Consider the following 15044-nt stretch of genomic DNA (forward strand, 5'->3'; position numbering starts at 1 on the left):
TACAATTCCTGACATTTTCAGTGAGAAATATTCTTTATTTAAAATAGTCTAATTGTTTTTCTTTTACTAGATTAAATAAAATATTCTACAAATGAGAACTTTAAATCCAATATATTAAACCCAGTATTATCAGCCAGGGGTCCTCCACCAATCCTCATTTAATAAAGCTTAAATGCAATACCTTAAAATTCTGAGACTGTGTGCCTTTGCTTGAAGGAAAAATAATGCCACCTCTCCTTGACATAATAGTGTCATGCTAGTAAAGGAAATTCTAAGATAGCTAAGAAACAAGATTAGCAAATTCTGAGTCTCTTAGGCTTGCTCTAATGGTATTAATAGGTTTTCTACATCACAGAGACAGTTGACACATTTTATTTTAATGAGAAAATGAAAGCAAGAAGGGGACCTACACTATTTCTAGCCACTTGTATTTATTAATACATACTTAGTGCTTTTAATGCCTTTGCTGCAGGAAGGTAATAAGTGTTTTAGCAAAAAGGTACACTATGGGAACAAAGCTAGGGAGCTTGTGCATACAGGAAGTAGTTGGTATATCAAGGTAGTCAAGGCTCTTGGAAACGCCACGCATCATGTACCATCTGGGGATGGTGCATTTTGTTTCCAGGAATCAATGTTTGCTGAGTGTCTGGGGACATTGTGGTATCCGTGGTAGCCTCTCCCTCACCCGGGGGTGTGGTAACATCACCACCATAGGCATCATAAACTTCAGCCAATTCAGGGATCATCAGTAGATCAGCAGTTGCTGGGGTGACCCCAGGGGATCCCAGCCTTTGCCCATCAGGGCCCCTTGCCAGACTGGGGATGTTGTCGTCAGGGAAAGCAAGGAGCCCTGCATGAGCTCCAGAGGCTATATGGGAAAGGAGAGCTGGGCCTTCTGGGTTGCCCTCATGCAGAGGGGACCCTTGGGGCTCTTCTTCTCCCTTCTCTACACCCTTGGTTCCTTTGGTTACAGACACAGGGGAGTCAAATTCCAGAGTAAAGTCTCCTCCTTTTGCTGTGTTGGGGCCTAGTCCTCTAAAGCTGTGCCTCAGGCCTTCAAATCCTGGGAACATAGCTCCATAGGCCATGGGGCCTCGTGCTCCCTGAAAAAGAAATATTTATCAAAGACACTGTTATTACACGCTGTTAATGATGCCTTGTAATTTCACCTGGTCATATTTCCTGAGAACCAATATTAAAAAAGCTGATAGAGAACAGTGTTTGGTTGATAGATTTGTGATAGCACACTTCTTTTCTTTTCTTTTCTGTTTGTGTGTGTGATAGCGCACTTCTTAGCTCCAAAATGGAATGGAGAGGATTTGGCATTAGGATTTGCCACTTCTATGCTAACTTTAAGAAAGCACCAAGAAGCTGAAATGGGTAGTACCATTATGAAGAAAAACGGAAATCTTTAGCAGTGTCAGTTGAGGAAAGTTTTGAAGGCTCTTACTAATGACTTCAAATGAATGAAATGCCAATAAAGAATTTTTCTTTTGCCCCTTCCTCACTCCCCCTTCCTCCTGTTCCTTCCTTAACAAAATACAAAATAAAGCTTAATTTTGCTGGAGGCATTACAATATTTTATTTCTGCAGGCATGCAGAGTTTCAGAATTCAACTTGTTTCTTTTTCTACTTGTGTTGCTAGGAATATGGGAACCCAAGTCTACAACTAATTGCAAGTTAGCAGGGCTGTATGACTCTGTGTGTGTGTGTGTGTGTGTGTGTGTGTGTGTGTGTGTGTGTGTGTGTATTTGCATACATAAAGCTGCAAGAAAATCTGTTTTGCAGTTTGTACTCACTTTAAAATCTGCCTCCACTTTTAAAATTGCTTATGGTATGCTTCTCACAAATGAAGCACAATATAAATAATATTATAGATGGTGATTAGCACCTGAGTTTTTAACTTTCAGCTACTTATGTTAGTATTATATAATACACTTTCCTTCTATTTTTTTCTTGTCTCTTTATTAACTTTCAGTTTTCCTATTGCCTCCGCCAGACATTGCACTGTGAGTATCTAGTCTAGGCTATTTTTCCTGCCTTCCTTTTTTTTTTCTTTTGCTAGTCCTGGGCTTGGGCTCGGGGCCTGAGCACTGTTCTTGAATTTTCTTAAGGCTAGAGCTCTATTCCTTGAGACACAGCATGGCTTCTGGCTTTTTTCTATGTATGTGGTACCAGGGAATCAAACCCAGTTCTTTGTGCATGCTAGCTAGGCAAGCATTCTACCACTAGGCCAAACTCCCAGCTCCCTTCCTTTTTCCCTTTGATAAAGTGCTTCTTTCCTATGAATTTTAAATCCTTTTTTGTATATATCTTATTAGATTATTAATATTAGTGAGAATATCTTATCTATAGTATCTGTCTATGTACCTGGTACACAAAAGGCGCTAAATGTTTAGATTTGAGTTTTCTTGTAGCCATTAGCATATATACAGGATATATAATTAATGCCTTGTTAATTCGTGGTGGTTTTTGTTTTGTGCTCTAAGAATTGTAACAGGTAGAAATTTCTGAAGGAAAAAAATCAAGTGACTAGAGTTTATCTCAAATCTGAAACTTGAAAACATACACAGATAAACTTGTAAACAATAGATACTTTTATTGTTCAATACATTTTGAACTTCATAGTAATTAATTCTTAATTTTTTTCTCTTTGGTCTTTTAATTTTGAAGTCTAAATTACTTTGTGCCACTGTTTAATTTTTAGGGGTGGATAAATGGTCCTAAAGGGAATGGAAACTCTGAATGAACTATGCATATCTTTTGGGGGTTGAAATGTTCAGAGTTTAATTATGGCTTTTGAGTGAAAGAACCTCTTCTTGCATATAAGGAATTGAGCAAAACCCTATGCTTAAGAATGGTCATTACTTAGAAAAGATTGTAGCTTGGCATCAACGGGTTGCACCTGTAATCTTACTACTCAAGAGGCTGAGATCTGAAGATTTAGATACAAAACCAGCCTGGAAAGGGAAAATCTGTGAGACTCTTATCTCCAGTTAATCTCAAAAAGCTGGAAGGAGAACTGTGGTTCAAGTTAAAGAGCACTAGCCTTGAGCAAAAAAGCTCAAGGACAGTTCACAGGCCCTGAGTTCAAGCCCAGGATGGGCACCAAAGAAATAAAAAAATAAAAATAAAAAAAAATAAAGAATGAAAAGAAAAACAAAAAGAATGACTTGTATATAGGAGTCAATCAATCAAGTTTGTGCTTTTGGAGTGAAAAATTTGAGTCCTCTGCTCTTTTGACTACTTTCGTGTCTAGTGTTTCTTATAGACAATCACCTGTAAATAACTTCCCTGGCCACTATTTTAAGAAAAGTTAGAGAATACTACTCACAAAAAAAGAGAAAATACTACTCACGGGCATTTCTTCTGAACTCATGAAGCCAAGTCTGGCAGGAGTATTCTGTTCAAAAAGAAATAATACATCACATTGTGAACCAGCTGCCTTCCATTACCTTCTTTACTCATGACAAAGTTAAAAATCTTTTAGTGTGTGTGTGTGTGTGTGTGTGTGTGTGTGTGTGTGTGTGTGTGTTTCAATGTAGGCACTGATTTCATAATTTTAGTTATTTAAAGAATATTTAATTAAAAAGCATACTTTTTTTTTTTTTGCCAGTTCCGGGCCTTGAACTCTGGGCCTGAGCACTGTCCTTGGGCTTTCTCAAGACTAGAGCTTTACCACAGGAGTCTCAGCACCATTTCTGACTTTTTTCTGTGTATGTGGAACCGAGGAATCAAACCTGGGTCTTCGTGCATGCTAGGCAAGCACTCTACCACTAGGCCAAACTCCCGGCCCCTAAAGAAGTATACTTTTGATAGAATAGAGACTTACCAGTTGATTTGTTCCATATGACATATAAAACATTCCTGGATAAAGCTAAACAAAACAAAATAGTTATAAAAATGCATTTCCAGAATAAAAACAATACTTCTAATTAAGTTTCAGAGAAGTGAAATTTTAAAAAGGAAACTTACTGTGGATGGTTTATTGTCTGCTATTGGTGCCCGAGATATCAAACGGGCTAAATGGAACACCTTTAAGTGGTAGAAAACATAAAAAATAATTCTCACAGGAAAATTCTCATCACAGTATTCTTTCTTTCTCTCTTTTCTTTCCTTTTTTGTTTCTTTTTTGGCCAATCCTGGGCCTTGAACTCAGGGGCCTGACCACTGTCCTTGAGCTTTTTTTTTTATTGTCAAGGTTACATTTTATTGTCAAAGTTACAGTTACATTTGTCAGGTGGTGGGTACATTACTTTCGGCTAGATCCCTACCACTTGATCCTCAGTACCAATTCCGTTTTTTTTTTTTTTTCTATGTATGTGGTACCCAGGAATCAAACCTGGGTCTTTGTGCATGCTAGGCAAGCACTCTATCACTAGGCTAAACTCCCATCCCTTCTTTCTCTCTCTCTTATGCTAGAAAGCTTTATTTCTATATTGTCCCATTGTAAATTTCTAAGAATTATATGAAACACATTTTCAGATAGATTAGTATGAAATATTTATATTTAATTCTTAAGAAATACATATTTCTTCATATCATGAATAAATGAGAATTTAAAAATTACATTTAAATCTTTTTGACATATAGAGTTCTTTTTTTTCAAGGAGCTTGTCATTGAGATTTGTACTTACTGTTGGAAGTTCTGGACCAGCGAAATCCACTAGTGGTATCTATATCATAAATATTGAAGTTACCAGTCAAAAGAGATGAAAAAAGCTGAACATGCCCTTATTTACAATTACAATAGAACAATTTAAGTATATTTCTGTTTTACATTATTTTAGTCTCTAGAGGGTAGGACCCTTATTTCCTATGGAACCTGTCATCTTTGACAACTAAGAAACCAAGGTTTAAAGGCCTCATATCTTTCAAAATGATCCATTATCTCTGAGAACAAAGGACAAAAAAGAATATTTATATTTATTAAAAACACAGCCTCAAAATAAAAGATGAATAAGTAATTTATTTGTATTTTAGGGTATTACGTCTGAGTGCTGTGATTCTTTTGCAAATTAGTGTTCTTTCATTGGTTTAGTAGATTTGACTCTAGACAAACAAATCACCTCCGATACTGGTGGCTTCTCTGATGGTGCCACCTGCTGCTCAACTGCTGGCATTTCTCCATCCTTCAAGGGCAGCTGTCCTGGGTGCATGGGAGGATGAGGAGCTCCCTTCTGGACTGTGGCCTGGAAGGTGGTTGAAGCAGTGGGCTGGAGGAAAGGTTTCATTCCTGGCTGTTGAGGATGCAGGGGTGGCTGTGATGGGAGAGGTGGGGGATGCACAGGCAAAGAATATTCATACTGTAGAGAAATTTGAAAAGAGTGTCAGGAAAGGATAGTTCATTGAACTGTGGTGACTAGAATTTTTATAGCCAAAGGGCTTGGATGCTTTTTATTTGGAAAGAAGGTAAGGAGAATTGTTTGGAAGCAGAGTTTACACAGGAAACAGAGTCAATGTTATTTGAGAAGTTTTGTGTGTGTCTGTCCCTTCCCCTCCCTTAAGAACGTCACTGCTTGGAAAGATGGAAAGCTATATAGCTATACTTTCTGGTAGAATGAGTTATTTCTTTAATTGGGTTACCATGACTATCTGTACACATGTTTATTTTTCTACCTCAGTGGATTATAAATATTTGTCATAAATCTTTGTTCCCCATTCAACTGAGGGAGATTACTATATTTTTAAATATCTTGTATTTTGACATAATTAACAGAGCTCTTAACAAATGCCTGGCACATGGTGGGTACTTAATATGTTTAGTTATTAATGAAAGGTTAAAAGGGTAATCAAAGTACCAATTAAATTCCTTCATTATAGAGTCCATTTTGGAGATAATCACTATGAACATAATTTATTATCTATTCAATGAGGTTTTTGGGGTAATGCTTTTGCTATGGAAGATCACCTGGAATTAAAAATTTGTGTTTGGATTTTTGCTTCTTTTAGGAATTATTTCCAACAAATGGCTCTGAATTGTTTGTAGATTAACTACAAACTCCCCAAATAAAAATGAGAATCCCACTATAATTTGGCTCTGCTTTGCTCCTTCAACAATTGCACTTATGTATACTTTCACGTGGGATTGGTTACTTCTGTCTTACAACTTAGCACCTTGGAATATATTTTCTTTTTCTCTAATCATATTTGAAATTTAATGAGTCTCACATCCCTTCTAAACTATTTTTTACTTTCATTCTCAAATTGCAGTTTTAATGTATTACTTTGGTAGCTAAAAAATAATGGTTAACAGATTTATATTGATTTCTATAGGGTTTATGGTATTTGTGTGTGTGTGTGTGTGTGTGTGTGTGTGTGTGTGTGTGTGTGTGTGTGTATGCCAACCCTAGGACTTGATTTCAGGGACTGGGCACTGTCTTTTGAGTTTTTTTTCTCCCTCAGAGCTACACTATGTGAGCCACAGTTCCATTCCCAGTTTTTTGGTGGTTAATTGGTGGTAATAGTCTCACAGACTTTCCTGATCAGGCTGGCTTTGAACTGTGACTCTCAGATCTCAGCTTTCTGAGAGCACCTGGTGCACAACTGGGTTCCTGGTACCTCAACAAGATACTTATCATTTGAAATTAGTCTCTGAATAATCATTTGGTTAATTTTGTTTAAAATGAAAGTGGTCCAATATACAATCTATTTTCCTGTTTTTTTTTTTTTTTTTTTTGCCAGTCCTGGGGCTTGAACTAAGGGCCTGGGCACTGTCCTTGGATATTTTTTGTTCAAGGCTAGTGCTCTGCCACTTGAGCCACAGCAACACTTCTGGCTTTTTCTGAGTATGTGTTACTAAGGGATAGAACCCAGGGCTTTGTGCATGCTAGGTGAGTACTCTACCACTAGGCTACATTCCCGGCCCTATATTTTCATTTTTGAAGATTGTTTATCTGTTATGCTTGCTAATATCTTTAACAGATCTCTTATATTTTGGAGGCCATATCTTTCTACTTGAACAAAATATTAAAATGAGCTGAAAATTTTAATTTTTTTCTAAGTAGTAAGAATAGTTACAGGATTTTATTTATTTGCTTTTAGGATAATTTTTTGTTAAACACTAGTTCTTTACTGCTAGTAGATATGCACTCAAGAAAGCAAGTGAAGAAAGATTTTAGAGCTTGAAGTTGTTTTTTTTTTTTTAAAGAGCTTGAAGTTTTAAACACATGGATAAAATTAACTTACCTGTTGAGTTTCGTGTTCCCCTGGTCTCAGCCACGGGAAAGTGGGAGGTGGTGGGAGGAGACCATGCAACCACAAAGAGTTGAGTGCTTTTCCAAAGCCAAATCTAGAATACTACAGACATGGAGGAAACAGTAAGCATGTTTACATTTCAACATATAAAATGAAATTAAAGATTAACAATGATATTGTTTAATGTAAAGTGGGCAATTTCTGATTGTCATGCTCTTAGAAGCTTGTTTGAAATTTATCTTTTAAAGACTTGTGCTTAGAGCCATATATTAAAGTTGATAGTATAAGAAAGGATATTTTAAACATTTTACTAAGGAAAAATTCAATATTGGTCTTCATTTTTTTTTGAGATGGAGTAACCCAAGTAAATTCATTATGGACCTCAGGCTGGTCTCAGGCTCACAATCCTACAGTATCAACTTCCGGAATGATGGCCAATAGTATTACTATTTACCTTGTTGGTGTACCTTATTTTAAGGTAGTTCCATTAGTCATTTATTGTTTTAATATTTAGTATCTTACATTGATTAATTTATGATTTACAGTGTTGCTGCTATCATAACCACCACAATTTGTACTTGTACTAAGTATTTTAAAATATAATTACCTGAGAAAGTGCATTTAATCCTTGCAAACTTCCCAACTGTCTCATTGTCTATCAAGAAAAAAGGGTTTCATATTAGTGTTTGTGACAAATATTACCTGTTATTTTGACTCACTGATTTCTCATGAAAATTTTTTGAGAGCCTGTTGAAGCTCATACATTTTATTACCAGGGGGATTACTATAAAAGCAAATGTTTCTAGCTTGCAGAATATTCATTTTCCTTGCTCTAGATCTAAGGGAATGATTTCATAGTAAACAGAGACTTTTTATGAGAATCTCTATTTCACAACCTCAGTGGACTCTAATCATAAACGTTTAAGTCTACCTTTTCATACCACCTGCTACATAATAAATCTATGTCTACTTTGATTTCCTGGGTTACAGAAGTCATTGTTGCTAATCTTCTTAACAAGAGTATAAAAGATAATTTTTCAGTTAGATGTAACTTCCTTCCTTCTTTCCTCCCTCCTTCCCTCCCTTCCTCCCTCCCTCCCTCCTTCCTTCCTCACTTCCTCCCTCCCTCCTTCCCTCCCTCTCCTTTCTTCTCTCTTTTCCTTCCTTCCTTCCTTCCTTCCTTCCTTCCTTCCTTCCTTCCTTCCTTCCTTCCTTCCTTCCTTCCTTCCTTCCTCCCTCCCTCCCTCCCTCCCTCCCTCCTTTCCTTCCTTCCTTCCTTCCTTTTTCTGTCTTGTCTCTTTTTCTCTTTATCTTTCATTCTATGTCTCTCTCTCTCTTTTTTGCATTATTTCTCATAAAATTAAACATTGTTAACACAAAGTTTGGGGTGTGTCAATTTGTGTACAACAAAATCATCACTGAAGACAAATTTGTGTAGACACAAATCATCTCTGAAAGATGGAACTGTAAGTATGGATTTGTTATTGTTTCTATTAAAACATTGAGCTTGTTTTTTTTATCATTAATTAAAGAGAAAAAATATCAGTTAAGTGGGAGTTTGATTAAAACATGGGAAAATAGCTCATTAAACTGGATTATAAGTGTACTTATGAAAATATTTCTCAATTAACTATTTTTATTCTCTTCAACTACTTTATGTTTTATAAATTCATCCTCAAGAGGAATTTGGAAAAACATGCAAAGAAATCAACCCTCACCTTTTTACTCCAAACAAAAAAGACTTCAAAATTATAAATAGGAAAACATTGGAAGAAATAGTATCTGGATAATTTGCCACTACTTCTACAGAAAGTCAGCTTTACATTTTTTTAAATGGAAAGGGATTTAGAGTACTTTGGATTTTATTTAAGCTAGAAAGTAAAGGAAAAGAGAGCAACATAAAACAAATCTCAGTAACATTCATCTACAGAGGAAATAAACATATTGCTATATTTCTCATATATGTACTTACTGCCTTACTGTGGTCAAAATACCAGGAAATTTTACCAGACCTTATGAAAAACTGTGACATATATGATCTTGTATTTTTGTCTCAATTTTTAATTGATATTGTGAATTTTTTTCTTTAGCTTTCTAAAGAGAACTTTTATTTTTGCCAGTCCTGGTCATTGAACTCAGGGCCTGGGCACTGTCCTTAGGCTTTCTCAAGGCTGGGGCTCTACCACTTAAGCCACAGCACCATTTCTGGCTTTCTTGTAGGTATGTGTTGCCGAGGAATCAAATCCAGGTCTTTGTGCATGCTAGGCAAGCACTCTACCAATAGACTAAACTCCCGGCCTCTAAAGAGAACTTTTTTATGAGAATTAAAATGAAATTTATACAGGGTATAGAGTATATATCATAGTATAATTGTTATACACTTTCAATAAACAAATTTTTATACTTTCTTTTAAAATTATTTTCAGATAAGTTTACTTAATGGTGTAAGACATATAACAGGGCTTTAATAAACTGTGAATATATTGCAAGATATTTTAATTTAATATAGTACCACGTTGATGTGTATATGTAGTATATACTAAATATTGATTATTAGTATTACTTTTATTTTATATTTAAATAATGCTCTAAAAATAAAACAACTGAGAGTTTAAAATTGGAGTAAAATTATAAGTTTAAATGTAGGTAAACGTTAACTACTTTAGAACTTCCCACAAACTTCTGATTAAGTGTAAAGATAATGTGTAAAAATTCTAAGCCAAGGGCTGGTGGCTCACGCCTGTAATCATGTATATGATCTGAGGATCATGGTTCAAAGCCAGGTTGGACACGCAAATCTGTGACTCATCTCTAATTAAACTTCAGAAAACAGAAAGTGACTCTGTGGCTCAAGTGGTAGAGCAATAGCCTTTAGCTGAGGAGCTCAAGGACAGTGCCCCAACCGACAAAAAAAAAAAAAAAAATTCTAGTAATACATACCTCAAGGCTCAAACTAGCCATGCCTGGTGGTGCCATACCTTGTGTCCCAGGCTGCTGAGGAAATGCCTAAATGAAAGTAAAAATAATTCTGAGATTCTGAGTGCCTTTCACAGAGAACTTTCTTAAATATATGCTGAGAATAGAAATTTACCCCAGTACATAGAGTAAGCAGAGAGGCTACCATTTAAATTAATCAACGAATTAATTAATTAAATAAATTTGCCAGTTCTAAGGCTTGAACTCAGGGCCTGGTCACTGTCCTTGAACTATTCCAGCCAATATTATGCAATTCTGTTAACATTATTTCATCTCTTCACGACAAGTCCTTCTAGTTTTTCTAAAGGGTAGAGCTCTACCACTTGAGCCACAACACCACTTCTGTGTTTTCTATGTATGTGACACCAAGGAATTGAACATGGGTCTTTGTGCATGCTAGGTAAGCACTCTACACTAGGCCACTACCATTGTAATTTATAATGGGAATAATTTGTTTTTTTTAGGATAGACTGAAGAAGAATTTCAGCTATTTAGGAGAATTATTATATTTAAGAATTGTGTTCTCATAAGAATTATCTATCTTTTGAATGTATCTTAATGCCATATTGTAAAAGCAAAATTTGGTGTAGTTTAATTACATAATGAGTAATAAATTAACAAAATATAAAACTAACATTATTTGAAATTCTTAAAAATGTTCACATAGAGAATTTTCATGTGCTTTCTGCAAATCCACATGCTTTGGGGTTATGCATGTGTTTTGGGAACATGGCCTTGAGAAAACCATGTGCAAAGCCCAATTTGCCTTTTATTCAAGAATTTTTAATAAGTCCTCCATAATGCTTATTGTACCAGCCTGTTGATCTATATATTTTAAGATCATATCAAAGATATTTTCCTTCAGCAAAATGTATATTAGCACTAACTGCTATAGTGCTATATACTTAATGTATCTACAAATAAGCTGTTCAACTGTGTTTCTAGTTAGCTTTTAAAAATTTTGAGATATTTACTTTTTAAAGAACTGGGATTATTTCATCTATTACTAAACACAAGTAGCAGTTGTCTAAAAGGAGAATAGAAGTAAGTAGGAGTTAGGATAAATTGAATTTTTATTTGTATAATATTGTGGGTCAAACAGAGGGCCTTGGCATGTTAAACAAGGGCTCTACTACAGAGGTCCATCCATGGGCCTGTTTATTTTTCTTTCTTTGAGACAAAGACTTGTCATGTAGAGACAAAATGATGTTAACAGAATTGCATAATATTGGCTGGAATAGTTCAGTACTCCGAGGATTGGAGTTGTATGGCTATATTCTTTTAATATATGAGATATATTATTTGGATATATGATAAAATCATCAAGTGTGAGATTCATTGTCCTGACATTTTTTGGTCTGAGACATTTTAGCCTTAAGTCACATGGTTTCACCTTTACGAAGTAAATTTGTTAGTTAGCTTCAACTGGAATTATCTAGCTCAGTTTTGAAACCATAGTAATCTGACTAATAATGTCCTCATTAAAACAAAGAAAATCTACCTTTTTTCAGAGAAATTTTCTCTATTTCAATTTCGTAGTCATAGCAAGGAATTGCAATAAAATTGTGTCGGTGTATCATAGAAACTACCTAAATCTTTTGCTTTAAAAAAATGTGACATAAAACTTAGAAGTTGTCTTTTGCATATTTTAAATATTGTTTGGAATAGATAAATTATATATTTTGCTTCTTGCTTTTTGACCATAAGGCAAGCATCTGGGCTATTATGACTTGTGACTCAGTAGAAACAACACTGCTCACTTAAATGAAGTGAATCCCTGCATAGGCACTCCATCCCTTCAGGTCTGCTAGATGTCCAACAATCAGCAGCCCCTGTAGGGTACCCTTTGGAAGCTAGACTTACCGGCACTGCAAAACTCATTTTCAGGAGGCACAGGAACAGTATCAGGTCCTTCATTTTGAAAAGTGGAATCTAAAACACAATTGGGTTTAAAATCAGATGAATTTTTACTTCAGAATGGTTGAAAGATATTTTAAGAGAATAAGTGTCTCTATTCTACAATGATTACACTTAAAGAAAATAACACCTAAATATTACTTAACAGCTGGTTTGTGTTCAGAAGTTCCTGGAAGTAATGGATAATTAATTAGGGAAGATCTAATGACATTTTTTATGGACCTACAATCTAAATAAATAATTTAGGGAAACATCTACAGATAATTTTTAAATACTGTCTTATTTCATAAGATGGATTATAAAGTTAAAAAATTTCTCCACCAGGTGAAATGTTGGTCTATGAAGTACAAGTTACAAAAGTTTATATTTTAGCTTCTGGGAAAAATTTTGACATGCAGTTGAAATATAATGTAACCAATAATCATTCACAATAAACTTTTATTTGTATGTATAAAATGTATATATGCATCTATATACACACATATAATAGGTTTTCTATATAACCATTCCCAAACAATATTTTCTCAAATTGAAATAAATGAAATATTTTAATTTTCTTGATATTTTTGGAAAATATGTACCCAAAATCAGTTTTCCATTCTAAAATAAATTATGTCTTTAAATCTATTCTATAGGCTTAAAATATTCTTTACTATTACATAAATAGAGAGCTGACTAGCAAAGACATGTGTTCATCTTGTAACGTTTTTCAAAAGTTAGGCATTGTTACTAATAATCATGAATCCTTTAAAAAGATCTATAAATAAGTTTTATTTTTTATTTTTATTTCTAGCTTAGCTTGATGGGTATTAGCCATGACTTTTCTGGAACATTCTAATGGATTACAATAAGCTATTATGCAGCATCTGGTAACAAAGATAAATCTTCTTTATAAAGACTTCCTGAAGATAGAAAAAAAACAGCTTATAGGAAATATATGGAAATCATAAAATCACATTTTACCTTAGGTGCTGACATTCACTGTGTTCTCAGGGTCTGGTGATGCCAATAAAGATAGTTCTAAGGAAAGAAGATTAAATTTTTTTCTGGACTGTGCCTGGGACTCACTCTGTACCTCTCATTCGGAGAAGATCAGAAACCTTTATTTAAAGTGCCAATCCACCAATCAAAGTGAAGCAAAATGGAGGAAAAAAAATCTCTGCTCCTGCAATTAGTCCACACCCTTTTATTTCATGCAAGGACATTGGCCCTGAAGGGTCTCATTATTTTTAATTGTAACTCAGCCCCTGTATTTATTCACAGAACTCAATTGCAGGGAAGACAGTAAAGAGATATAGGTTCTGAAGATAATCATTTTGGGAAGCTTGGGGGGGAGAATATATGTAAGATGCATGCAAAGCAACACATTATTTGTTTGTTTATTTGCAGATAAAGCTAGTGACCCAATGCTAGCAGACTCACAGTTTTCACCCCCTTATTGATTGTGATCAGGCTAACTCTCTTCCTTTCCTCCAAGGAATTCACATACAAATTCTACAGTGAAACACTAAAATAATTTCCTAGATTTATAAGAGAATATGAACACCTTTGAAAATGTTGCGATATTTTCCTTTCAGAATATGCTAGGTATTTTTGTATCTGAACATCATTAATTAGAGATAGCCAAGCTTTTACAAGGAATTTCCTTTGTTTACAAGAATCAATTGGAGTAGGCTTTTTGCTCACATTCTTTGTAAGAAAAAGAGGCAAAATTCAGAATATTCAGATCAATGAGTAGAATTCTCACTTCAGCATTTAATAGTTGCTATATTTTTCCTCCTATTTTTAGATCAGGTACTAAGCCAGACTACTAAGGTATATTTAGGTTACTTGAATCTCTTTCTCTCTCTCTCTCTCTCTCTCTCTCTCTCTCTCTCTCTCTCTCTCTCTCTCTCTCTCTCTCTCTCTCTCCCTCTCTCTTTTTCCTTTTTTTCCCCTTTTATTGTCAGGGTAATGTATAGAGTTATATTTGTCAGGTAGTGGGATCATTACTTCTCACACACTGATACCCCTTCTCATATTTTTGTCCCCGTTTACCTCCCCCCACCCCTCCCAATCATCTTGTTTCCTCCCTTCCCTTTCCTTTTCAAATAAACAAATAAACGTATACCAGATAACAAAGTCAGATACAGTAACCACATGAGATTAACTGTAAGGGGAAACATAATTGAGTCTTATGGATGGAGTTTTTTTTCTCCATGAACAGATAAGTCTTATACATAGATGGAACATCAATTGATCTTGTTCTTTCTCTGCCCCACTTAGTCTTTCCAAGCGTATGATTTCATATATGGGGTAAGCATTTAAGATTAGTTTTTGAAGAAGGGATGACTCAGTACACTCTTCAGGGAAGTAGAGATCTTTTCAATTACAGGGAAATTTGAGGAAGCCAGTGTTTTGGGAGAAAGTCATCACCATATCTAAACACAGGCCTAGTATCTTCAAATGATGCCTAAGTAGGAATCCCTGGAAAAAAATCCTCCCTCTGGTAATAGAATTATTTTAGGAAGTAAAAAAATGATGTCAATGTATTTTGTAAAATTTTATTGAGTGTCTGGGAATGTGGCTTAGTGGTAGAATGCTTGCCTAGCGTGCATGAAGCCCTGGATTTGATTCTCAGAACCACATAAACAGAAAAAGCCAGATGTGGTGCTGTGGCTCAAGTAGTAGAGTGCTAGCCTTGAGCAAAAGAAGCTCAGGGAGTCAGGTGCCAGTAGTTCACACCTGTAATCCTAGCTACTCAGGAGGCTGAGATCTGAGGATCAAGGTTCAAAGCCAGATGAATACCATTCTCTCATGTACAGAATCTAGACCTCAGGGAAACTGGCATTTATGTAAAACAAGAATGGGGGAAGGGATAATGCAGAAGAAGAGAGGAATGAGAAGAATATAAACATGATAATTGCCCTTTATATGAATGTATACAACTAGGAGAAGAAAAACTTATTAAAATT

At 35.2% G+C, this 15044-nt stretch overlaps 1 protein-coding gene across 2 annotated transcripts; it reads right to left on the bottom strand.

The window, feature by feature from the left end:
- Positions 1–563: 563 nt before the first annotated feature.
- On the bottom strand, positions 564–13068 carry Ambn (ameloblastin). Of its 2 annotated transcripts, none has more exons than XM_090344039.1 (11): positions 13054–13068; positions 12037–12105; positions 10138–10203; positions 7805–7852; positions 7189–7299; positions 5070–5261; positions 4638–4676; positions 3976–4035; positions 3833–3877; positions 3359–3403; positions 564–1103 (listed from the first exon to the last, which is right to left on the bottom strand). In XM_090344039.1, the coding sequence occupies exons 1-11, from the start codon at positions 13066–13068 to the stop codon at positions 564–566; spliced, it is 1230 nt and encodes a 409-aa protein (XP_090200165.1). The 2 variants fall into 2 exon arrangements, with proteins under 2 accessions (XP_090200165.1, XP_090200164.1); XM_090344038.1 differs by having other exon boundaries at positions 5070–5306.
- Positions 13069–15044: the final 1976 nt, after the last annotated feature.

Source organism: Megascapheus bottae, chromosome 13 (assembly GCF_031878675.1).
Source record: "Megascapheus bottae isolate mThoBot1 chromosome 13, mThoBot2.hap1, whole genome shotgun sequence".
NCBI lineage: Eukaryota > Metazoa > Chordata > Mammalia > Rodentia > Geomyidae > Megascapheus > Megascapheus bottae.